At 37.1% G+C, this 27,853-nt stretch overlaps 1 protein-coding gene and 1 long non-coding RNA gene across 3 annotated transcripts in view; one reads left to right on the top strand and one right to left on the bottom strand.

Annotated features, from left to right (window-relative positions):
- LOC124633367 (BAG domain-containing protein Samui-like) overlaps positions 1-25,334 on the bottom strand; it is a 37,537-nt gene extending 12,203 nt beyond the window's left edge. Inside the window, exon 1 of one of the 2 annotated variants that reach the window (XM_047168558.1) lies at positions 25,095-25,334. In XM_047168558.1, coding sequence (XP_047024514.1) covers positions 25,095-25,118 — 24 coding nt within the window. In that variant the 5' untranslated portion in view covers positions 25,119-25,334. Of the gene's footprint in view, positions 1-2,179; positions 2,325-25,094 lie in introns of those variants that run through there. The other variant, XM_047168559.1, reaches the window with a different exon arrangement.
- Positions 3,183-4,249, top strand: LOC124633368. The gene is made up of 2 exons (XR_006984736.1): positions 3,183-3,606; positions 3,985-4,249. It is a non-coding gene; the product is annotated as an uncharacterized LOC124633368 (long non-coding RNA).
- Positions 25,335-27,853: the final 2,519 nt, after the last annotated feature.

The following is a 27,853-nucleotide window of genomic DNA, read 5'->3' as shown; positions in this document are numbered from 1 at the left end:
GCCGGACGCGAGAGGTTGCCGCTGCCTATTAGCTCGACGACGACACGGCGGTACCCTTCCCAAGCAGTGCATACCTGGACTGTGTGCTCCACCGTGTCCTTAGAGCTGTCCGCATGGTAGTGAAGTAAAAGCCCTTGCTCAATAAGGTCATAGAGTAGGTAAAATAAGCATAAACTACATTTTTACCTAATAGGAGCTGACAGCTATGAGGAAATTCGGAATAACCGAATGAATAAAATTTATTTAGATATTATAAATTAAGATGAGAATGAAGATTTGTATCTAGCCTAGAGATAGTTAAGGAGCCACATAAGTTTACTTTCCTAAAAAACAGCAACACTCTTACAATATATGTATAATGTATGCAATATTACATTATGTTCAGGCTACCTAATGAAGATTTGACGTTAAATAAACAATTGCTATATATTATCACAAAAACGTAAAAACCGGTAAATTACCGGTTACATATTATTTTTACCGGTAAATTACAAATCGCGAAAATGGGCGGTTTTACCGGTAAAACCGAAACCGGTAAACCGGTATTGCATGCCCTAGTTTGGTCTGAACGATGCCAAAAAGCGGATGATGCGGCAAAACGAACTAACCCATTTTTTATAAGAAAACAACAATAGTAGTATCGGGGAACTCATTTACATTTTACGACTACTTTTCGAGAACTAATTAGTTTAATTGAATAAACATACAATCAAACAAAGGATCTAAACGTATGACACGGTGCATATGTATTTTTTATATTTGTTTACATTGACGCGTGATCGCGCGCAATTCATTGAGATGACGAACGTTTTTCGCGCATCTCCCCAAAACATGTCTTATTTTACGACACGATAAATATGTCTTCAACTCCGGTCCAGACCGCAGAGGCGTTCTGACCGGTGCTCAAGGTACTCTCATTTTTCCAAATGTCTGCGAATGACGATGACTTTGTACGAAACAAATTCGGTTTAAATTCAATAAAATAAATAGCACAAGGCTTCGTAAACTAATAAGACCTTCCTCTATATGCCAAAATATTTAATTGGTTAACAAGCGAACAAATTCAATTTGTGATCCAAATTCTTCAGAAACCTATAGGTATATTAAATTGGGTACATGATTCGACCGCGCCGAACATAAAAAAGCTATAAAATATGTGAACGACTACATTCTTTCCAATTTCTTACGTAACAGACTATTATCAGCTGACTGCTATTTGACAATCGATGCATGGTCGATGACCGAGCACAGCATGGTGTTGAAAACGCAGTTGGAATAATAAGCCTCTAATTCATTCATAAAGATTAAAGCCCCATAGTAATATTCCGCGCGAAAAAAGGCGACAAATTAGTCGTAATTGTAATTAACAGCTTAAACTGAATTTTAATCAAGGTTATTGAACAAAGAAAAGGAAGTGAAGTTTAAAAAAATATTTATACGTTGGCAAACACTGCATCTCGCGCTGTACCTTTTTTATGAACGCCAATTTCGACAGGTATGCAGCAATGGGGCTATTTTTAACAGTTTTAATGTCAGGATTCCTTGAGGAAGCGAACAGCGATAATTCACATAGCGCTGCCGTGATTTGGCTAAGCGTTTTGAATTAACCTAAAGCACGAACATAGCAATGATAGTGTCATTTTTCAAATTAAACCTTATGTGAAACTTACCAAAGGATATATAAAAGTTGAATAAAGTTTTCAATGTAAGTGAACGCGTTTGCGGTAAACGTCTAACGAGAAATACTTCAGGGTTAATCAAAATACTATAAACAACGAAGTGGGACGCACGGAGACGTAGGAGGGTGCCCGTTCCAAATTCCTAACGATTCTTATAATAATGTTGTGCAATATGAAAACAATTCGACCCCTAGACACGACATTAGGACCAGAGTTAAAGAAAATCGTAACATTTAGAAAACTATAAATTACGCGGATCGTCTGAATGTCATCAGAGTATATAACTATAACTACGCTGTGTAGTTCTTCATAACCATTGCTTATTACTTTTAATGAAGATTGCAAGCCTAAATCTGTTAATTAGATCGTGTAAACAAAACATTGTATCGTTGGCAGCATCGCATGATCGGTGTTACCAACAAATACAATATTTGGAGCTATTAATATTAGTATGTGCCACCGCACGTCCGCACCAATACAAGTGACTGTTTTGTACTCACGTTTCGCTTCATGTTGTACGGTCACCAAAGTTTTCTTATGCTATTATATTTTTTAACTGCCGTTTTAACATTTAGCTGGAATCGACACTGAATTTTATATATCCGTCTCAACACCACTCACTCGTTCACGTCTGCGCGTCGTTTTGCATGTGCTGTGGGTGGGTGCCGCGAATCACCGAAATAGAACTTTTGGAATAACACTACACAAATTATATTCCTTGCGTCACCAGCAACGTTTGACGAGATGAAGATCAAGAGCGTATACGCAGTCACAAGAATTATACACTAAAATTGTAACAACTGTCTCATCACTGAAAAGCTAGACAAAACATTATAATTTGCTCGCAATCAGTATTATTACAAACACATCGCTTAAAATTTTCCATGTGTTACAATAATTAATACTTGAAACTGAACAAACATTCGAATTAAGAACCTCTTTTTGGGAATCCAGTTAAAAAGGAATCGTTCCTCCGCTTTAGTCACTAACAAGTTATTTCAAATCCAGCTTTCTGAAATCGGAATACAACACAATTTATATGGAATCGGTGTAAACTTAGCAAACAAACTAGGTCACTCCCAAATAGCTGAACGATGATTGGCTTGTGTTGATTGGTTATACGAAATCAACGTTATCCTGCTGTTGGTTTATATTTTTGGGTTAAAAGTAAATTGGGTTTATGTTACAGTTGAATGCTGCGATGACCGTAAATGTCGAGAGAAAATTAAGTTTCGACTGCAGTTGCATTGAAGATTACTTTGTCGCGGTGCAAATTGATCGTAGTGTAATGCAAAGCGACATCTCAAAGGTTACTACGATACGATCACACAAGGTGACACGTGCCCGTTCGGTCTCATTCTCTTCCTCCATAGGTGCAGTAAAAGGGAAGTCCTTGAACAGCCCACTGCTGTACTGATTCATTATCACCCACGCGCACAAATTGCATGTTATTTCTCGATAGAACATTGCAGTGTTGCAAGCGATTTGCGGTTAGGGTGTAACATTAATTGTTACATGTCTTAATTCTTTTTAATAAAATGTTGAGTAAAATAAAATTAACAAAACTATTTACAAAACTAAAACTATTTACAAAAACTAAACTATTTACAGTAGCAAACTAAACGCATCAAAATTTCTGGCCAGCTACATTTTATCACCACGCACGTATTTAAACGAGCGACATATTAGGCACCCGGACCGCACCAGCGACTCCTCGCTTCCACGTCGCCGCTGTCACGGCTGCTGCCAGTGCGAATCTGGATATCGAGGCGAACGCACGCCGGTTTTTTGAACACTAACTTTAAGTTATTATAACCGCCATAGCGATTAAACTTTTTAAGGGCGTCATTACCGTTCCCTCGACTATATATCTCGACATATAATAATACTCAGCATATTCAGTGTGTGTGATTTAAACCCCGATTGGGTAAGTGCTATACAATTTTAAATTAGCCAGAAGCTAAGCAAACCATAACGGTTTCTTTCGCTTTGCTTTAGCTGGGTAATCTCTTTATTTGTGTTATCGCTTAACTTTATTTCTATTGCAAGCTTATTATGTGTTTTTGCATAGTAGTTTACCCCACACTTTCTTAATAATGTAATTTTTGCCTACTTGCGTTTTAGTTACCGTTAAAATTTTCAAATTTTGAATTGGCTAAGTAACCGACTTATTGTTATCTCCGTATCTGATAGTGAACATCCACAGCAACACATCTACACTTTTAGCGCTTCCCTATTAAGCGTTGCTGTGGGTGCTCACCGTCTACGGCCAGTGTGTAATGCCTTCGCTTATTGCGCATTACAGGGTTTCACGTACACCTTAAATCTCCTGCTTCCCCGCGGTGGACTGTAGCGGGTTGACCTTCGAACCCTACACCAGCACCTGAACCTGATCTCGGCGCGCGGCCACTTGTTCCTGCAGCGACCAGTGACGTCAGGGAAGTGCTAGGCTAGTGAGGAGGTTAATCACTGTAAACTTGTATGTATGGGCTCTAACCCATTGTTATTTCTGCCGACCGAGCTATACTGTATTTTGTGTGCGGTAAATAAATTGTCCATCTTGCTACCTACCTTTTTTTATTTAATAACCCCTGGGAGGGACAAAGTAGCGTAGCAGAGGATAAGACCGGGACACTGGCGCCCAACGTGGTAGAAATACAGTTGATTACTCCTCCTCCTTTGGTTGTGGGTTGTGTATGTTAGTGGTTGTCTGTGTAAACGTCTTTTATTTTTTGGTTTTTTCCGTTACTAATGTGTACGTCACAAGCTTTCAATTTCTTTGAGCAGTTAATGTTGGTCATAATTTATTAATCTACCCTACATTAATTTTTATTAATTTAAAGTCGTTTAGTTGCATAGTTTGTGCAAATATTTCTTGCTAATGTTTTTGTCTCGGGCACCTAAAACGACGCTTTCTTAAAATTGTTTTTTTTTTTTTTTCATTATAATTTTTTTATTGTGTTCACATTTAAATAAATATCATACTAGTATTGTATTATTAGTTAATTAAGGTACAGTACACATTAGTAGCATTTTTTTTTATTTCTTCTGCTTCTTTCTTTTATGATTTTGTTTTTTTTTTTAATTTGATTTTTTTTTTTCGTTAAAAAAAACCAGACGTTCTTAAATTTTAATTGTAACAGAACGGAGAACGTGTTGTTTTTTTTCTCTTTTAATTATTGTTTTTTTTTCTCTTTTAAGCTTTGTTTTTTTTTAGTTTTGTCATTGTTTTTTTTCTTTTAAATTTTTTGTTTTGTGTTGTGAGTAGTAGCGCATGCGTCATTTATCCTTCTGTTTTTAATTGATCTTCAATATGCTTCCTATTAAGTTCCTGTCTCTTCAAAAATCTGAGTTGGAATATGAAGTTCGTATTAGAGGCGCGACTCCTGCACCTTCTGTTGAGGAGTTACGAAAACAAATTATAAAATTATCCCCTGATTTACCTTCAGAATATATATTAGAGTCACCTCTTGACGCAAGACAGGACCTTAAGGGTTGTTTAGAAGTTTTAACGAAAATTCAATTAAATCTTGACGCTAGCGATCCTAGCGTTGCTTCACTATTGCGGACACAGAATATGTTGAATCATTTATACAATCGTGTCGAGAGGATAACGCGTAGTGACGACATTAAAAAGGAATATGATGATATTGTTAGCGGTTATAAAATGTTCTCACAAAAACTTTCTACTTTGTTAGCCAAGAAGCCTTCTACTAGTACTTCTTCGAATGCGGCTAGTGCTAGTTCTGTCAAAGACTCAGTATCTACTGTACCGGAACTACAGAACATGATTTCTGTATCTTGCGATCGTACATCATCCGATTTAAGTAAATTAAAATTTACTGGCAAAACTTGTGTTCGCTCGTTTATACAGCGTGTTGATGAATTTATACTGGCTAGGAATATTTCTCAACAAAAAGTCCTAAGTTTTGCATCTGAAATTTTTCAAGACGATGCCCTTCATTGGTATCGTGCTGTAAAGGACAAAGTTAGTTCTTGGCCTGAATTAGCGCGGTTATTAAAAGAGGACTTTAGTCAAACTGATTATGATTATAGACTCATTTCGGAAATCCGTTCTCGTACTCAGGGAGAACGTGAGAATATTACCATTTACTTGGCAGTTATGAGTGGAATGTTCTCGCGTTTATCCAGCCCTCTTTCGGAAGTAGAACAATTAGAAATTCTCTTGCATAACATCAGACCTTGCTATGCTAGTACATTAGCGGCTGCACCTCAAATCACAACTATAGACACTTTGCGTTCGTTATGTCGTAACTACGAGGCATTTCAGACTCGACTGTCGCAATTTCAAGAGCCTCCTAAGGTTACTTCCGACACGCTTGCTCCTGAATTTGCGTACACTAAGGATGTCCATAAATCTATAAATAAAACTAATAATAGTAATTACAATAAATATAATCATAACAATTCAAATAATAATTACATTAATAACAATCAGTATAGGAATAATAATTTTAGTAATAACAATAAATATGTACATGCAATTAACGTGGCTAAAAAGGAACCTTACTGTCCTAGGTGTCGTAATAACACCCACCACATTCGTCAATGCAAGGCTCCACGGGATATCGTTTGTTTTAAATGTGGTATGAAGGATGTGAAGACACCCGACTGCCCTAACTGTAGTAAGACTAAAAATCAAAAAAACTAATTAAGCAGAGTTGTAACAATTTTAGCAAGCAAGACTGGGATGCTTGGCTTGATTTTATAAGAAAATTTTCCTCGTCATACAGAGTTGCTACAATTCTGCTATCAAAACCACTAAATGACTCTAGGCCTTATGTAAATATTAAAATAAATAACATTAATGCTGTTGGGTTACTTGATTCTGGAGCTGCAGTTTCAATTCTGGGAAACAATTCTCATTTACATCTAGTAGACTGCACTTTAAACCAGGATGACCACACTAAAATAATAGCTGCTGGCGGTCAGTCATTAAACACCTTAGGTTCGGTTAATTTGCCAGTTACTTTTGAGGGCCAGTTTCACATTATTAAGGCATATGTTGTTCCCGAAATTGAGACATCAATTATATTAGGAGTGGATTTTTGGCGCGCTTTTCGGATTTGCCCGAACTATATAGGTAGCATCACGATGTCGAACGTCCCATTAGCGGAAATAAAAGATAGTAGCGGTGAACCTTTCATCAACTCCTACGATAATTTGTCGGTGTCACAGAAAGCGATAGCTGATAATGTGATTGCGCAGTTTCGGACTATTTCTACAGAGGAAAAGGGTCTCGGTAGAACAAATTTAATATGCCATCGCATTGACACTGGTGACGTACAACCGATTAGACAGCGTTATTATAGGATGTCCCCCGAAAAGCAGCGCATCTTAATTGAGCAGGTGGACGAAATGCTGTCACTTGACGTTGTCGAACCTTGCGAAAGCGCCTGGTCTTCACCCGTGCTCATTGTTAATAAAAAGAACGGACAGCCGAGGTTCTGTTTAGACAGCAGGAAATTGAATGCAGTGACTAAGCGTGATGCTTACAATTTGCCTTATGTTTCGGAGATATTAGATAACCTTCGCGATGCTAAGTACCTGAGCAGTATCGATTTGTCCAAAGCTTTTTGGCAACTGCCTATAGCGCCAGAAGACCGCGATAAAACCGCATTTTACGTTCCGGGCCGTGGCACTTTTCGTTTTAAAACCACTCCGTTTGGGTTAACGAATGCCCCCGCAACGCAACAACGTCTCATGGATTTATTATTTAGCGACATGGAGTCTAAGACCTTCGCTTATTTGGATGACGTCATCGTAATAAGCTCTAGCTTTGATGAGCATGTTTCTCGTTTGTTGCGGGTTTTGGACAAATTGAGACAGGCAAATTTAACCGTAAACTTCGAAAAGTGTAACTTTTTTCGAAGCGAACTAAAATATCTAGGTTACGTGGTAGATTCTCGTGGTTTACGCACTGATCCGGACAAGGTGGAAGCCATTATTAACTTTCCGACCCCTACCAATAGAAAGGAGTTAAAACGCTTTCTCGGCACTGCTACGTGGTACCGACGTTTCGTCCCTAACTTTAGCACAGTGGCTGGTCCACTTAATAAGCTCACTGCTAACGGGAAAAACGCTCCTTCTTTCAAGTGGTCATCGGAAGCTGACGCGGCTTTTAATTCGTTGAAGGAATGTTTGGTTTCCGCTCCTGTTCTTTCTTGTCCGGACTATTCCAAGCCCTTCGAAGTGCACACCGACGCGAGTAGTTACGGTATTGGTGCTATGCTAACGCAGACTATAGACGGTAAGGAACATCCGATTGCGTACATGAGTAGATCTTTCACCAGTCCTGAGAAGAACTACAGCATAACTGAAAGGGAGACCCTTGCCGTGTTAGCTGCTCTCGAACATTGGCGGTGTTATATAGAAAACGGACAAACATTTACGGTGTACACTGACCACTCCGCGTTAAAATGGTTTCTGTCGTTAGAAAATCCCACAGGACGATTAGCTCGATGGGGGGTAAGACTGTCCTCATTTAATTTTGTTATCAAACACCGTCGAGGTGTCGACAATGTTATTCCTGATGCCTTGTCTAGAGCTTTTCCGGTAAATGCAATATCTCTGGCTAATGCCAACACAGACGACATCTGGTTTAAAAAGATATACAACGGCTGTCTGACTACTCCTTCAAATTATCCTAATTTCACCATTAAAAATAATTCATTATTCCGACTCACAAAAAATATTAACACCCAATTAACTTCAGAATTTGACTGGAAGGAAGTCGTACCTAGCGAGTTCCGTGAAAGCATCATCGCCGAAAACCATTCCGAGCCAACTGGTGGACATCTTGGTATTTTTAAGACTTATCGGCGCTTATTATTAAATTACTACTGGCCAAATATGCACCAGGATGTCGTTAAATATGTAGGTTCCTGCTCGGTTTGCTTATCTTATAAGGCGCAAAATCACACTACATTGGGAGAAATGGGTCGCCCGAAGCAATGTTCGAGACCTTTCCAGATGATCTCAATCGATTTTGTGGGTCCTCTTCCCACTAGTCGGAAGCAAAATTCTTATATATTAGTTATAATGTGCATTTTTTCAAAATTTTGTCTTATTTTCCCAGTGCGTCGCGCTACTGCGGACATAGTTATTAAGATTTTAGAGGATTCTATATTTTTGGTTCACGGAGTTCCACAAACAATCTTCTTGGACAATGGGACACAGTTTATAAGTTCAGCTACTGACGCGCTATTTAAAAAATACAAAATCCCTAACGTTTTTTTCACGCCGAAGTATACACCACAAGTTAACACGGTAGAACGCTACAACAAAACTATTGTAACTAGTTTGTCTACGTTTGTTGGAAACGATCATAGATCCTGGGACACCTCCATCCCCAAGGTTCAGTTCGCGATAAACAATTCCGTAAATGAAGCTACCGGTTATACCCCGTCATTTTTAGTTTACGGTAGGGAAGTAGTTTTATGCGGATCGCACTATACGGACAATGACCTGGGCGATGAAGTGTTATTCCTTCCTCGCGATTTATACGCTGAAAACTTAGGGTGTCTGCGTTCAGTTTTCAATGATGTGCAGGCTTCGTTATGGCATGCACATGAGAAGAATACTGCACACTACAACCTACGTAGGAAGCCGGCGGAGTTTAATGTGGGAGACATAGTTTATAAGCGCGCATTTGTCCTAAGTAACAAGGACAAATATTTTAGTAAAAAGCTTGCACCTAAATTTGTCAAATGCCGTGTAATTGAAAAACGGTCTCCACTTATCTATGTGTTGGAAGATATGTCAGGGAAAAATATAGGTGTCTGGCATATCAAAGATTTTAAAAACACTAAGTCTAGTGGTTAACAGATTTTTTTTACATTTTTTTAAAATGAGTTGAGACAAGTCACCTTAAATTAACATCTTACGACTAGCATTGGTTTTCTGTGCGATAATCACAGATAACTTGTTATAGAAGGTCGCGTCAACATGATTTTATATTGTTGAAGCTATTGTGTAAGAGAGTTTGTTTGATATTATGAAAGGATTTTGATAGTTGATAGTATGAATGTGTAGTGTTAGTAGTAAACTATAGACGAGTTTTTTTTTGAGAAAAAAACTCTTTCTGAAACGAGGGGGGTAATGTAACATTAATTGTTACATGTCTTAATTCTTTTTAATAAAATGTTGAGTAAAATAAAATTAACAAAACTATTTACAAAACTAAAACTATTTACAAAAACTAAACTATTTACAGTAGCAAACTAAACGCATCAAAATTTCTGGCCAGCTACATTTTATCACCACGCACGTATTTAAACGAGCGACATATTAGGCACCCGGACCGCACCAGCGACTCCTCGCTTCCACGTCGCCGCTGTCACGGCTGCTGCCAGTGCGAATCTGGATATCGAGGCGAACGCACGCCGGTTTTTTGAACACTAACTTTAAGTTATTATAACCGCCATAGCGATTAAACTTTTTAAGGGCGTCATTACCGTTCCCTCGACTATATATCTCGACATATAATAATACTCAGCATATTCAGTGTGTGTGATTTAAACCCCGATTGGGTAAGTGCTATACAATTTTAAATTAGCCAGAAGCTAAGCAAACCATAACGGTTTCTTTCGCTTTGCTTTAGCTGGGTAATCTCTTTATTTGTGTTATCGCTTAACTTTATTTCTATTGCAAGCTTATTATGTGTTTTTGCATAGTAGTTTACCCCACACTTTCTTAATAATGTAATTTTTGCCTACTTGCGTTTTAGTTACCGTTAAAATTTTCAAATTTTGAATTGGCTAAGTAACCGACTTATTGTTATCTCCGTATCTGATAGTGAACATCCACAGCAACACATCTACACTTTTAGCGCTTCCCTATTAAGCGTTGCTGTGGGTGCTCACCGTCTACGGCCAGTGTGTAATGCCTTCGCTTATTGCGCATTACAGGGTTTCACGTACACCTTAAATCTCCTGCTTCCCCGCGGTGGACTGTAGCGGGTTGACCTTCGAACCCTACACCAGCACCTGAACCTGATCTCGGCGCGCGGCCACTTGTTCCTGCAGCGACCAGTGACGTCAGGGAAGTGCTAGGCTAGTGAGGAGGTTAATCACTGTAAACTTGTATGTATGGGCTCTAACCCATTGTTATTTCTGCCGACCGAGCTATACTGTATTTTGTGTGCGGTAAATAAATTGTCCATCTTGCTACCTACCTTTTTTTATTTAATAACCCCTGGGAGGGACAAAGTAGCGTAGCAGAGGATAAGACCGGGACAAGGGTTATCAATTGTATGAAGTCACATTTAATTGGCATCTCCATTTACCGTGATATTATTGTTTTTGTTTTGATGTTATTTTTTTATGGAACGAACCGAAAGACTATTTCAGCCAGTCATTACGGCGATATATACCCTATCGTCATGGAAAGATAAAACAGCTAGCCATAAATCAAATGAAATTATACATATTTCAATTACGAAGAATATTGCCTGCGTTTCTGCTAATTCTGTACATGATTTGTGTTTCAGCCCTAGTTCCTAAGTAGCGAGAACTAGTGTTAATGATGATAAATGATCCGATACTGTCTTTTTATTCAGGTCGCTTATTTCATCGCTCCTGGGGTTTTGTTTCATAGACTAGATCACGTTTCCTGCAATTTTCATAAGATCAGGTTGTTGAAGGTAAATGCAAGTCATTACGAATTCAAAGTTGATTTGAGGTGTACAGCTTCACCTCAAATCAACTTCTCGATTTTCTGCAACCTTATCATTTTAGCAATTCGTTTCATTTTACGAGTTGTTTGTTTTAAATGCAATTTACAATTTACAGCGGTACATTTTCATGACGAATCCATTTAGGTTCTATGAAATGATTAGAGTCATATTTGTATGTCAACAGCAAACAAGCGCGGTGATTTATTTCAATCTACGCCATTTTAATCATACAGCAAATCATAGGATATTCTAGGTCCCAACATAATTTACTTGTAGTGGACGACCTTGCGGTGTTGTTAAGGTACTTGTGTCACGGTATATTTTTATTTTACTTGCGAATTCGTGCTAATGATATCACGCGATATTACAAATATACATGAATATGTAGGAATAATGAAAGCTGACAAAAAATCGCCATTAGAAACGAATTATAGGGTGTTATGTCAATAGCCACGGCTAGCTTAGCAGAAACGTAGGTCATTACCAATGAACGATGCTTTGGTCAAGGAAACAAACTTCGATCGTAGAATTACAAACCTATCGACAATTCGTCAAGATGCATTTAAAAGGTTATACGCGCTATACTGAAAACTAGAATCAATCTAAAGAATGACTAAAATTGCTATCATTTGTATTACTATACTATTGGTTATTATAACGAATATAAATTGACTCTCGTGTCGTCTAAAAATCATCAAATTACGATATTGAATAAGCCACTTTTGGGCACAAAAACTTATTAAACCTCTTCTTTTAGATGTTGTGTAATATATTTATTAGGTTAGTGTAGAAAAGAATTACATCGACATTGTAACCATTTGATCGACCTAAATACTTTGCGTCTACGCTGAACAGTTGCGAATGTGAAAATAATTTTTATGTACTCCAGATCTGTCAAGTCTTCGCGAGTGTAAGCGTGTCGACCTGATGTTAGCACATATTCGTAATTCAGGCAAGTATACGATATCCATTCGAAATGCATATAAACGTATTATGGAAAAAATAAATTTGACAATCATTTTGTACATAACTGTCACCCATTATCTTCAAAGGTATCCAATTATATAACAAACCTTAACTAATTTTGTTATCAAAACAATGGTAAGCTTCCATTACCCATTAGTTACTCGATAAGAATAATCCAATCATCCAAATACGCAATTACCCGGAGATTAAAAACTGCATGAAATCGCCACAAAAACATGATTAACATCACAATACTCATTGCTTTCAATGAGTATTACTAACTATCCTCATCAAGTAGAAGCAGAAAATCGCTTGATTCTATCCGTGGCGAATCAATCGGTCACCTCCGATCAAGTTTATGATTTGTTTAATTGCCATTTATTGTCCTTGAACTTCTGAATTTGCTGGCCGTATTATTTGCTCTTTGCTCTTTACATACAAAGATTTTTCCAGAAAAGATCTCCTTTGTTTAAAAGTAAGAAATTTTAGCTTTACAATGTTATCAGGTGACTAAGCAGATAGCAAAGACCCCAGACAGGGAAATGACCGATAACTTGATTCTAAGAAAGACAATAATAACTTTGCTTTAAGTAATTATTCAATTAAGGCTATAAATACTCTAAGATAAAAGCTCTCAAGTTTGAGATCCATTCATTAGCACTTAACAATGATATGTTCTGTATGAGATACTTCACATATCATCATATGTTCGGGATTTTGGAAATTCTTAACTCCCGCATCAGGATAAAAAAGTTGCCGTGACTATTGAACTGTAGTAGTGCACTTTTGCGCAGTATGTGTTACTATTATCACGGCTTATGTAATCATTGTATGCACAAGGATATATTAACACATTTTCGCTATGTCCTGCAACGTGTTTGACAAAGCAATTGGTTTATAAATCAGTTTTTCACATTCTAGTTCTGTTTGAGAGAACCTTAAATTAAAATTACACATAAGCAGAGTGACAGAAAGGTGCAAGGGTAGCCTCATTTATAATTTGGTCTTTACCCATCTTTGGAAATGGTCCTATACGGCAAAATTCTGGGCATTGGGGTTTCTAATTGCTTCAAAATATACTTTCGATCTAATAATATACATGTTATGGACCAAGTGATAAATTGAGCAGTATACATAATGCCCGGTCATTATGAAAAATGCCCAATATGAGAGCGCAATTTGATAATAATTATTCAAATAATCAAATTGACCGGGCACTATCCATATTGCCCGTGACCTTTTGGGCAAAGTAATACAAGCAAAGTAATAACATATTTATATTCAATTTTTTATTGTTATTGCCATTTAATTTAAAATAAACTAAATATTAAACCACTTAAATAATCAGCCTCATGATTTGGATTAATTATGAAGGACTTCTGCCTTAAAAATCCACTAGTTTTTGCATTTAAAAGTTAAGGAAAGTCATATTTAAAGGGTGCTTATTAAACAGGCTCCTTTTTAGGGTTCCGTAGCCAAAATGGCAAAAACGGAACCCTTATAGTTTCGTCATGTCCGTCTGTCCGTCTGTCCGTCTGTCACAGCCGATTTACTCGGAAACTATAAGTACTACAGTGATGAAATTTGATGGGAATATGTGTTGTATGAACCGCTACAAAAATATGACACTAAATAGTAAAAAAAAGAATTGGGGGTGGGGCCCCCCATACATGTAACTGAGGGATGAAATTTTTTTTTTCGATGTACATACCCGTGTGGGGTATCAATGGAAAGGTCTTTTAAAATGATATAAAGTTTTCTAAAAAACATTTTTCTTAAAGTGAACGGTTTTTGAGATATCAGCTCTCAAAGTCGTAAAAAGTATGTCCCCCCCCCCTCTATTTTTATAACTACGGGGTATAAAATTCTAAAAAAAATAGAGGTGATGCATGCTAATTAACTCTTTCAACGATTTTTGGTTTGATCAAAGTATCTCTTATAGTTTTTGAGATAGGTTGATTTAACTGTAATTTACGGAACCCTTCGTGCACGAGTCCGACTCGCACTTGGCCGGTTTTTAATATAATTATTCGCCCCGAATAATGTATGTTGCCTTCTAAATTACTAAGTCAGCCACAATTAACGAGCATCTAAATAATATTATCTCAGCCACTCGTTATCTTCTAAGTAAACCGCTCTAAATACAACTCCGCATGATGGTTATTTTTTAGCATCTAAATTTGTAGCATGCATTCTAACAGTAAACTTCTAAAATACTATTAAATGACATCATAAAATTTATTTATTTAGCTTCTAATTTTTTAACTCAGTACGTTTAAAATGTAAGCAAGCATGGCTTCTGTCACGGCTCCGGTGCTGCGGGGCTCGGGCCTCGCCCCTCCACACTTACGCGGTTTTGAATTGCACTCTAGGGGTAGGACAGACAAGACTACGTGGAGTCGGTTTTGCAGCGATACGTTTTCGTCACATCATCCTCCGAGCCTTTTTCCCAAACTATGTTGGGGTCGGCTTTCAGTCTAACCGGATGTAGCTGAGTACCAGTGCTTTACAAGGAGCGACTGCCCTATCTGACCTCCTCAACCCAGTTACCCGGGCAACCGTTACGTGGGATACGTTTTCGTCACTAACTTCAATTTTTTGCTTCATTATCAAATTGCCCAACTGTCATGTAGCAATATAATAATGCCCGTGCAATGTGATAAATAATGAAGTTAAGATAGTTATTAATCACTTGGCCCGATAAAGCTAGACATTATTCATAATGCTCGGGCATTATTAATAATGCCCGAATTAATCTCATGGTCCATAACATACATATGTATATACTTTTCAGTTAGTACACTGAAAAGGTTGTTTGGGCGCGATAATTTTAAGAATTACTAGATCGATTTGTAAAACTATTTCGATGTCAGATAGCCTATTTATCGAGGAAGACTGCCCGGAGTAGTCCCCGCAGGACTTGGGGGCAAACCACTGACAGAAGTTCGTAAGGACATGTCAACTGTTCATCAAGTGCCGAATAAACGTAATGCAAATAAAAATCTAAACAAAAAACCTAGTCCTGTCCTTGTATACATTACAGTATAGTGTGACTAACATATCGTTGTTTTCGTATGACACAACATAGCCGTGAGACGACACGCTTCACGCTTCGGCTGCTCTCATTGTTCTAAATATTGCACAGATGTACAATACCATTTAAATGTAATAAAATAAACGAATTACATAGAACACGTGATTCATTCATTGACTTCTGTTGCTTGAATGAACAAATTCTAAGTATGTTTGGCTTCAAATGATTTATTTTGTTTTATTGACATCATATTGACAGGGTGCCTACTTTCGATAATTACAAACCATTTATGCGGATAAATCCAATGTTTATTTTAAGAGGACGAATTGGAATTTTTGGCGCCAAGGATGTCAATTTTTCTCAGTAAATACAAAACGGATCAAAATACAACTTGGTTACCTGAAAGTTCATGATATAAGCCTTATTTTGTTAGTTGTAGAAACATGATTAGGTAACTTTTATAACAGAGAAAAATATATCAAACATACCTCTTTTTAAAAAGAGATTCACATATTATGGGCAAACGGGACCGATTTAAGCCTCTTAACTTTTTTAGTAGTTGAGTATATACATACTCTTTAAAATGGTAGTAGGAATTTTTATTAAATTATCATTTCTAAATATTAAAATTACAAAACCATTTTGTCGCTTACGACTTTTAGTTATAAGCTAGCGCGCGTATTGTTATCCTCGCCCCGCTCAGACGCTCCGACCCCTTTTGGCGCCTTAGATGCGCGTGCCGGTTATGGAATTATTGTTGACCACTTCCTCGCCTTAAAGGGACAATGCACACACAATGCTATTTCCTTACGTTAACTATTCATCCGCATTAGAAACAACGAACAAATGAAATGTTCATAAAACACCTATCCGCAGCGACAATGCCTGCATACTAAAATATTGATTAATTACCGGGACAAAATGATGTGTGACATCCATACGCGTCTAGAATCGTAATTGATATCAGCAAGGAAAAAAAATGATGTTACATAAATCAACTTGGAATAGGTACTCTACTCATACTAGATAATGTAGGTAAAAATCCGATCTAATTTCAAAGGAAGTCTGGGCGCGTTTTTGTACGAGAAGAAGTTTTCAAAATAATAATATACAAAAACATCTATCGTACGGAAAACATTTACAAGAATACATGCAGCCACAAAGTCCACTACAATCATTCAAGTCAGTCTAGTTCCTAAACGTCAGTTTTTTGCTACAAAATTTTCTTTTTGTTTATTTTAATTGTTCTTTCGCACAATTAAATGTATCTTGGACTAGATAGACCGTTAAGAAACTGTTCGAGCAATAAATCCGCGAATAACTGAATAATTAGTAATCCTGGTTGGCGCCAGATAAAGTATGCAAAAATAGACGGCGCCAAACCACTGCAGAGTTAAACAATAATAAATGGTTCATTTTGATTGTTTGAACTTATCACATACAGCTACGTTTCCTTTGTACTTATTGCCAAACAGAAATGCAAGAATCATAAGTACAGAAGCTTGAACATGGCAACATCACACTTTGTAGTACGAGTCTTTATGATCCAAATTAACGAAATTCTCATATTTTCAGATGAAGGTGAAGAGTGGTGATTAATTGGATTGTAATGATCTCAATGAACGGCCACTACCACTAATGTTCTATACAGGTAACTATGACTAACTTCTGAAGTGTGCCAAGTCCAATTTTACGCAGTTGTGGGACAATTTCCAGTACGCATAAGACACGGTACATGATATATGAAACGTGTTTTAATGAGATCGATAATGAATAGAAGTTGGCTCAGTGTCATTCAAACCTATCCAAACTATCGATCTATTATTGCTTTGGCAATTCACGGCAATTGGTGTAATAATCTGACTAGTCGAGATTAACTGTAAGCTCTTCTTGATCAATTTTCTTCCGAGTTCATTGCCTACAAAATTAGATAGAAGGCCATAAATCACAAGATAAACAGTTTCGAAACCATAACATGTGCGACAATCAGACAACTCATAATTAAAACATTTAAAACGACTCATTGACTCAACACATTCATTACAATAAAATTAAAACAGCACCTATGTCGAAGCAAGAGTGACTCAAAACGCGATTATTTATTTAATTGATTACGATTGTAAAACAAACATCGCCTGTTTTACATGTTTCAGCCTTTCAGACTTCACGGCGATAAGAGAATTATGTTCCAATAATCTTTGTGCAACTCCAAAACGGTAGTAAAATAAACAACAAAATTCTGCAGAAAGGTAAACAAACTTGGAAAGAACCCCCTTGACGTTAGTCTTTTTCAGCACGCTAAAGGATGAAAGAAAAATAGCAGTCATTCTTTATGCTGTTATTTGTTTCATCGCCAAAGCAGTAAAAGTCGGGCATTGGCTGCGGAAAGCAATCAGTATTCAGATAGCAAATGCAATTTATCGTCTTATGAGCAGTTTGCATGCAGCTCGCACGAATGCACTTAATAAGTGCCACTAGAGAGGCAAAAGCCTTTTTTATGTTGCATTACGAGTACGAACTATAACTTGTAGTGTGTGCCAGTGAACTACTGATGTAGCCTCGTTCCCATTTCGGCTTATGAAAGAGTTACTAAGGAACAATCCGTTTCTAGCACCGCTTGGCAAATTGGGAGCCCATTTGTTAAGTGCCTGCAATTTGTTCCAAAAAGTTACCTGCTAACCGGTTCTTCTGTAGGGCATTCAACCGAAAATAGGTCAGTTGAATGTCGGACACGCTACCTACAGACAATTGTGGTCTATAACCAGAGAGCACATACGTGTATTTGTATAAGCTTCTGTTATTTTCAGACTCGAGAACCTTTACAATTTAACGTCAAGAAACTCAACACGTGAATAACGACTTGAAGCAGTAGAGTATAGAAGCTTGTTTATTTTGTAAAATATATAGTTGTCGACTAGTAACGCTTTTTCATTGAAGCCATAAAGTTGCGATGGATAGACAAATGACGTAATCCAGTAATAACAGTAACTAAACCTTCCAGGAGGCGACGTACGATCGTTAAGGCGTATCAGGTGTTACCGTAGCGCCTTGATAGCGCACAGTGGGTAAATTATACCATAAGGTAAGAAGATAGCTTAATGATGATGAGTTATTACCATAAAATATTAAGTTGGATGGAATAAACCAAAAATATGGCGAGCAATATAAGCAATAACGTGATGATCAGTGACAAACCTTGGATTTAAAACAATTCTATTGGCTTATGTCAATATGGTATATTTATGATAGTGCAGAAGAAAGATACAACAAACACTGGCCCGTAAACCCAATATTTGGACATCAATAAAATTCATAGTCGGGTTTACGACTTATTGCCGTCCAAAAAAAACTGGGAGGTTCAACAACTGCTGACCAAATACAGAGCCAGAGATTTCAGCGTTGTTCAAACAAAGCAAGTAATAAAATATTGGCACATTGATGTATAGCTGAAGCAATGATACTACGCCTACAAATACGCCCACTGTACTTGTTGTAGCCAAAAAAAAATCATGGACACTGGTGAAACCATTCATTACTTCTGGGGAGGCGGCGACAATGATTACTCATGTAGTAATGAGGAGACGCATTTATTGTGTGTCAAGCTGCATTAAACGATCCGGAAGAATAATGTATCGAGTATGATTTCTTATTGTCTGCATTTTCTTAGTATTATTGGTGAAGACTATCACGCAAAAGCTGGCATAACATAATTAATGTGTAAATATTCAAACTCTAATTTGGGTTTTAACTCTATTTTCATTTAAATCTAGAAAGTAGTTTCATAAATTAACTGGAACCAAATATTATGCACAACGAAATCAACCTAGATTGTACCCTAAATAGACATTGTTATGTAACAATAACGCCAAACGAGTCTGTTTGACCCAGAAAGGAAATTGGCCATCCACTTGTATCCCAGCTTTTATGTTGCTTCCTCTACGAACACTTTGGACTCATTTCCGTAGCATGTTTCGTAGTAAATTATGTAGTGAATACATAAGCTACTCAAAAGGTTAAAGACCTGAGTTACATTTACACCCTATTGCTTATGTTCTTGCATCATCAAAACAAGCCAAGTCAACTAAAGGAACATCTAATAAGAAAATGACGAAATTACAATGCATAACATATTTTAAAACCCCACATTACATTGTTGCTAAACGTTAAGTATGCGAGCTAAACAAACAAAACGAGGAATTTGTATGACAGAAGCACCTCGCAGTTTCTAAGAAAAACATGATATTCAAGGTGAGATAAGTACTAGCGCAGAACGGCGCGGAATCAGTTTCTGTCGCGGTAACAAATGAAGGTAATGAGAAACTTTATATGATCGATGGCTTGTCTTTACTGCCGCCATTGACTTGATACAATAACTTCTACATCGTTTTCAAGTCGAGAACTGAAATAACTGGAAACACACCTTAGAACAGAAATATACGACGTAGATTAAATAACTTTGTAATCAATCATATTATGAGCGAATAACATCAGTCATTTGTGACCGCCATCCTCTGTGGAAAACCTATAATGACCTAGGTAAATACGTAGATTCTAGAACATGCCTCGTTAATTAAATTCAGCTTTGTAGAGCGAATTGAATGCGCGCTTGTCCACACGTTATCGAGATAACTAAATATTTGATTAGGTAAGTGTGCCTGCAATAAATTAAATGCGACTATTTGGATTGAATTATACGAGGCAATTACTATAGAAACATCAATCCTACTTTCCCTTCGAAATTAATTGATGGAATTAAAGGAATTTATTGAAACCTTTTAACTTAGATTTATGAATTCAATCAAGTGGCGTTTCGGAACTAAGCTAATTATTCCGATTGCAATAAAATAAACCTCTGGGCGATGTTAAACTTGTTTATTGCGACGTTTATTGATTCGACAAGATTGTTATGCGCATCTAACGTCCGAGGCATGAATAGGAATTACTACATAATGTGCATATTGCAACAGTACTTGATGATTTATGGCGATATAATACCCGGGGAATATTGCAAGTGCCGACTATTATTCGAGATCGTGTTTACATAGAAGTAAAGTTTAATAAAGTCCTGGATGCTTCAGAGGAATTTCACAAAATCAAGTGGAATATACCTTATGAACAAATTCAGTTTGTTTTCCTCAACATTTCAACTTTGTAGGTATTACAAGGGTTTAAATTATGTACAAATAATTTCCAGCTGGTCTCAAGTGATGCGCTTAGTAACAAAAGCAAAAGATACTTATCTAAACGGGTGGACAGGTAGGTAAGCAATTTATCTACTAGACGGTTTGGCTTGTTAAATAAGTAATTGGAATTAATATATTAAATGTAAAATGAAATAAACTTGGAAGCTATAAATAAAATTTCGAATAAACGCAGCTGGATATTACTTAAAAACTATTAAATAAGGAGAGATATAATTTCCGTAATTTATTCACGTCTCAGCGAACCGCTATTGAAAGTAGCTCGACACCTACGAACCGAGTGTTTTGGACATGATTCCATTACGTAACCAAATGATGATAAACGATTCTATAAATAAGGCGACTGGCCATTCATTTTGTCTGATTAGCCGAAATTGTCTCCTAGACGTCACGTGATGCATACATAATCAGTAATTAAAGTAATATTTAATCGAAGACGCTTCTATATAAGGAAGTTGTTGAGGAAACGGAATACAAATTGAAGGCATAGAACCGGATGTTTAAACTAGACTCAAGACTTCTCTCCATGAATGATCTTCGGAAAATAAAGACGGTTTATAAAATGCATTCCGAAGTCTCTCTTCGTTAGGCGAAGAAATTATTATTTTAATTTTATAAGCAGAAGTTGATGCAGTTGTTGATATTCGAATACTGTAAGGATAGAGAGAAAGTTTTCTTGGAAAGTAAGCTCTGACTTCGCCATCTGGAATATTTTCAGTAACTCGTTCGTTTTAGGATCACTTTTATAGTACGAAAAGCTAAGGAGTTGATTTTGAATTTCATATCAAGAGCGACATCCATACATTCAGGTTTACTTCTAGCCAAGCTTGCTCCATCTTCGAGCACATCACCGCTGGCGCTTACTATCAGGTGAGATGGAGATCAAATGCTCGCCTACAGAAAAAAAAAACTACTATACTGTGACGTCACTCATCATACGCTAAGTGTAACTGACGTTGTACAAATTTCAAAGTGACCCGCTTTAGGACCTGGCAAGGAAATGACTCAACAGACTTATTGATTAGATTACGGTTGGACTAGATCCCTTTTTTGGCGATTGGTGATTATTGTCACGTCATAATTTTATTGCGTGGCGAAGTTTTTGTGACTGACAAAACAGTTGCTAGATTTGTTAGTAGAATGAATAATCAGGAACCTGACGATAAAAGGTGATAAAGTCATCTACGAGGGAAGTGGACCAAATACACGATATTTTGATAAATCGGGAACATACATTAAAGCGTGATTATCAAGTGGACGATTATTATCAAATACCCAGAACGTAACATATCATAACTCAGACACATGCCACATTGCATGTATAACAATATTCGTGTCGTCTGACGGAGTTGTGTATGTAAATATCCTAATAACAGTTAATAGAGTGTGGCTGACACAAAAATGTTAGCCCAACCCAATTCGCGGAGTGACGTCAATGGATATGACGAGATTTGTACAATTTTCAGATTATTATTACGTGGTTTTTCCTTTGGATATTAGAGGACTTTTAAAGGACAACTTAATCAGGCATTTTGCATTAGGTGCTTGGCTAGTATTCTCTGCTTGAAAGAGTTTACGTTTGTTGGAAGCTTACCCTGTAGTGTAACTCCCTAAGGAAGTATTACCATGTATTTAGTCGAACTAACAGCTTTACTGCATTGCGGTTTCCGGTATGTATGAATGCCAGTGTAAAGTAGGCCTTTGGGATAGCTTCGCTACTGTATACAGGATCGCGGGATAGTTTCGCATCTGCAATGCCTCAGTTTTGCTGATTTTGAAAGACGAAGCTGACCGATTATTAAGAAGTGGTTTAGAAAATTCTTACTATGATATTGATGACTAATAAAACTATTATACCTACAAGAAGTACGATTCTATCATTTGTTCCCAACTGCGATTGCAGTGAGATCAAAGAACCGATCAGAGTACTTGCATGTTCTTGGGTGTGGTAACAAAATTTATTATTAGTATAGAATACTTGTGTAGGCAGCAATAAATGTCAATCAGTCAGGGGTATAAATAAAGCTGGGCGGGGCATGGCGAGAGGCACGGATATTCCCGTAAATCTTTAGTACCTAATGAAGTACAACATAAAATTAATACCCAGTTGAACAATTTCTAAATAAACATCAGAGTAAAAAAATGTCCTGGCGGTTTTATAAGGGTTTGAAAGAAAGCAAGGGCTCAAAATTACTACATAGTTACTGTCTAAGAACATTAATTAAAAATGCATTAACAGACTAAAATCTAAAGGGGTTTGGGGTGTAGGGGTTTTGGGAATACAATATTATAGTAAAAATTGGAACAATTTGTGTTTCGACTTTGGATATTGGGTATTCAAAATCGAAACACAAATTGTTCAGGTAGGCTAGGCTAGGCTAGGCAATATTACCTACGATAAATAAAGATATTTAGAGACCTCTTTTTTAAATCTTTATACTAGTGCCACAATTATCAAGAAAACGAATATTCATGTCACTACGATTATTCTACTTTTGTGCGAAAATTAGACTATCGCGAGCACGAAACATCGACGAGATAAGTGTGGAGAGCCCAATCGTAGAGTAAATATTATAAAATAGGGAAAAAAAAAATTGTTTGTAATGGACAAACTCGACTGATTTAAAAAATTCTTTCACCATTAGATAGCTACATTGCCTGCGAGTAACATAGGCTATATTTTTTCTCAGTACGGGCAGTAATTCCCACGGGACGCGGGTGAAGCCGCGGGAAAACGGCTAGGCTTAGTAAATATAACGTAGGAACACTGTTCAATGTTCATGTTACATCATTTATTTTCTTAGTTTACTCTTTAAAAGGAATGGTTTGAGGAATGGTGTTGTCCTTTGTCTGTATTGGAACAGATGTGGAATATATGTAACCCCACAACTAACTTTTATAGTAGATATCTACAACTGTGATGTCCTGTCAATTTTCTTCTTTTTTGGCTTTATTTCCCTAGGAATATTGTTTCAGTTTTATGAATTGATATTAGAGGTTAAATAATTATTGTTTGACGGGCAAGTGATATTGCAGTTTGATATAAAATAGTGATATTTTAAGACATTTTATTGTTTTCATGTTTATATAAAAAAAATATATGCAATAAAAACAACAAAAGATACGTTTCATATTTGCATTCATAATTTTAGGATTTATGAGTGAACAAGACTTTTCTCTCTAATATTATTCAATTTCTCAATGTTTAAGAGGTTAATAGTTTGGCCAAACACCAAAGGAATTTGGCGAGTGTCATTTTCAATATTGTAAATAATAAAATTCTCTCTTCTCTTATGATGGTGTAACTAAACTTTCATTTAGAATGTTTCTTGAAGATTATAACATGTAACTTTCTAGTTGCATATGCTAACATATCCTTGTTTGAATAAGTGACAAACAATTTGAAGGTGTGACTTTCAGTTTCATGTGACTTTTTTATGAAGGATGTAACTGACTTATAACTTTATAATCTCTATTTCATAACTAAATGTACTCCTATAAAACAATGGCTATAGTTCGGCCATTCAGAGAATGCGTTCCTGACACGTCGCGATTGAACTGACGACGTAACTTTGCAATGGCGTTGCAGTTACGATAAAAATATTTTTGCTGGTTGTTTACCGTTTTAACAATTGAGGAGCATTAAAACAACATTATTATATCAATAATCAATGAATGTAGTTACGTCGTCAGTTCAATCGCGACGTGTCAGGAACGCATTCTCTGAATGGCCGAACTATAACAATATACAATTTTAAATAGTTCCCATATAAAATACGAGTGCAGTAGCCTGCAAACACCGGTAGCAACTGACACCATACATTCAGCGGCACATACAGCCCGGTCATGTAGTTACATCAATATTTGACACTTCATGGTCCTCGCACTTGGCTCCACACCACACTAAAAAGGACTTACTCATACTTCACAATTTTGGCACAAAACACAAGTGCATAACAAAATTTACTGTTAGACACAATTCCAACGGACAAAACAAAACTTCACAAATGAATGACCAATCCATGTTCAAATATTGGTTTACCTACAGAGAGACAACAAATGTGTGACTAACCTCAAAAGCAGGCTGTTAGGAGGCACTCGGGAACACTTGTGTTATAGCAGGCACGCGTCAACCATCCTGTGGAAGACCACCATATCAGACCTCTAGCGGTACCATTGTCACCAACCCAAATTATTGTTAATTATTATATTAGTTAACATTACACAGTCAAGGATACTACAGCTGGATGTGTGCCAAAAATGTGCTGCAACTGTAAGCAGGCAAAACTGAAACTCATCGATGCAATCGTCACAGCACTACACTTGGATGTAACATATTATTATATTAGGTTAGTATGTCAATAATGCATATGAATGCTAGCTGCAGTCAAGGGCGGCTCTATGCACCGATCAGCGGACGAAAACATTGTTAGATACATGCATGAGACAGCAACCTGCGCGAGAATTCACTACAGAAATCGTGAGGAAATGAGATATCATATAACATGAACACTTACGAAACTTCTCCCTCTCAAAGGCATTTCACGCACTAATAAAAAAAATACACAATATCACTTCGTGTTGAACAAAGTATAAACACTCGTTTCACATATACAGTTTTTACACAATTTTATAGTTCAATTTCACCGCGAGTCAAGTCAGCAAGTTGTCTCGCAAATTGCAGATAAAAATTTGACAGAAGCTCTAACAATTCTAGAACAATCATTCAACCAAGCAGGGAGGAGGGCTTGAACTTGAAATACCGTGATAGCCGACCGTCACCGTCAAAAACGCAATAACGTAACGTGTAACGAAACAGCGGTAACGTTATTAAGAAACTGGTAACATTTTACGTTCAGCATGTTCCGAGTTGCGCAAATACTAATACAATAATACGAAACTAAAATGTACTAGAAGAAAAGCCAATCACAAACATGAATTTAATAGTTAGATATAGAATATTAGTGAGCTTAACACTTTCGCAGGTGACTTGTTGACTGGTGAAACTGGTAACATTTTACGTTCAGCATGTTCCGAGTTGCGCACAATACTAATACAATAATACGATACGAAACAAAAATCTACTGGAAGAAAAGTAAAACACAAACATGAAGTCAGACATTGAATAATAGTCGTAGATGATAAAATCTCATCAAGTCTCTTTCGCAGGTGACTTACATGTTTTTTTGGCTATTGGTTTAACACTGTTTAACAAGACGGTGATTATAAGCCCTTATTATAAAGACAGCTTTATGTTGTGTTCACAATGTATAATTTTTGTTCAATGAATTCGAGATTAAATAGTTTTGTTGACCCTTAATGAAAATTTTCAGTATGTGATGATTAATTAAATATGTGATAGAACTCATTTCCCCGTCAAGTTTCTTTAACAACAACGTACAATGTTCCAATTGCATTTGAGTTGTAAGAACTTTTCGAAATGTCTTGGTAGCACACGAGCGCTCAATCTAAATCTCACTATTCTCTAAATTATTGTATTATATGTTTACATGAGGCGGATCGCACGGTAAATGGCAAAAGCGTTATTTCCAGTTTCATTTATGGAATTTGTTATATTACGATATAGTTTGATTTATCTCTCAAAACATTTATACCCCATTTTTATATTAATGGCGTCCACGGCCGATTTCAGCCACGGCGGCTGTTCTCATTTAAGATCAGCCCAACGGCGGATCCAGGGGGTAGGTCACAAGGGCATGACCCTCCCCTGGGCCAGGTTCAGGACCTAAGAGGACCAATAATTGAAATGGTTAAACACGATGTTTTATGTTTTTGTTATAAGTATAAGATAATTTTTATTCCGAGTGAATAGGTAGATACCTACATAGTTACAGGTAGAGTAGTTTTGCTGAAGAATTCGTGCTCGCAACGCTCACTCTCTATTCTTTATTTACTCTTTATCCGTACCTACCCAAAAGGAGGAAACAGGACCGTGTTACTAAGAATCTGCTGTCCGGGTTGTCTACATAACATGCTGTATCTCATGCAGGGCCGTCTTAACCTATGGTGCAGGGTGTGCGAATAACCCGGGCGCCTCGATCTCAGGGGCGCCGCGGGACGCCCCACCACCAGGAAATTTCGAAGAAATTACACCCGTTCGATAAGGAAGTTCCACATTGTATCATGATACTGACAAAAAAGTCGCCTTCGCTTTCGAAAAAATTCTAGCTCGCTACGCTCGCGAGTAAATGACTATATCTGTACTGTATTTCTGATTGTTTATTATTTTTATTGACGCACCGAATCAACGAACACAAATGGCACTCGCTCTAATCACGGTTCCTTTTTATTTGTACGTAATTCCCAGTCTGATTTGTGAGTCTTCAAACAAATAATTTAAAAAAGTCGCGCTCGCTGCGCTCGCGACTATTGTTGCTTTACAGTGTGCTTAATCAGGTACTTTTGTGTCGTAGGCTCAAAAAATTTCGCGCTCGCTTCGCTCGCGCAATATTATATATGCTTCGCCTCGATAACTTCATAAGTCAAATATAGCAAAAAAAAAAATATTAACGGAGTCCTCAAAAACAAAACAGTTTGCGCTTCCGACTGCTTGTTACTTTAACTTTTTGTGTCCCAAAATTAAAAAATTTGCGCGCTCGCTTCGCTCGCGCTAATTTTTACAATTACGTTGTCCAGTCTCGACTTTCATAACTTAAATCTGGCCAACAGTTTGAGCCTACAATGATTTGGAAACATTTTTTTAAGTCCTTTACCTACTTATTTATATTCCTTGTAAAGTACTTCGATCAGTATGTACTACTCAAAATCTTTCAATAGATACATAGGTGGCGCTTGGGTGATGATTGCACCCAGGCGCTACATGAGCTAGAGACAGCCCTGATCTCATGAACCCTTACCAATAGTAAGACAATTGAAGTTTTCACAGAAAATGTTTTACTGTTGCTGCAATAAAAAACGTACGCGGCCTTTTCTGCGTACACAATACTTTTCAAACGTTTAGTCCTGAAAAAATTCTCGCGCTTTCTTGTATTTGTGCTGTATATTTGTTATACAGCAAGAAAGCGTTTTCATCTACTTTTAGTTCTCGAAATGAAAAAAAATTTTCGCGCTCGCTTCGCTCGCGCTTTTTTCAATTTCGCGTCTCTGATTATGTCCAAGAAATCGCGTTCGCTCAGCTCGGACCATTTTCTACATAAAAACACTTTTTTAACCTTAGTCCTCGACCTGAACAAACATTTTCGCGCTCGCTTCGCTCGCGCTTTTTTGTTTGGCACATGTGTTTAGTATATATACG

Source organism: Helicoverpa zea, chromosome 9 (assembly GCF_022581195.2).
Source record: "Helicoverpa zea isolate HzStark_Cry1AcR chromosome 9, ilHelZeax1.1, whole genome shotgun sequence".
Lineage (NCBI taxonomy): Eukaryota > Metazoa > Arthropoda > Insecta > Lepidoptera > Noctuidae > Helicoverpa > Helicoverpa zea.
Note: the sequence above shows the minus strand (reverse complement) of the source record. Positions and strands in the feature narration are given on the sequence as shown.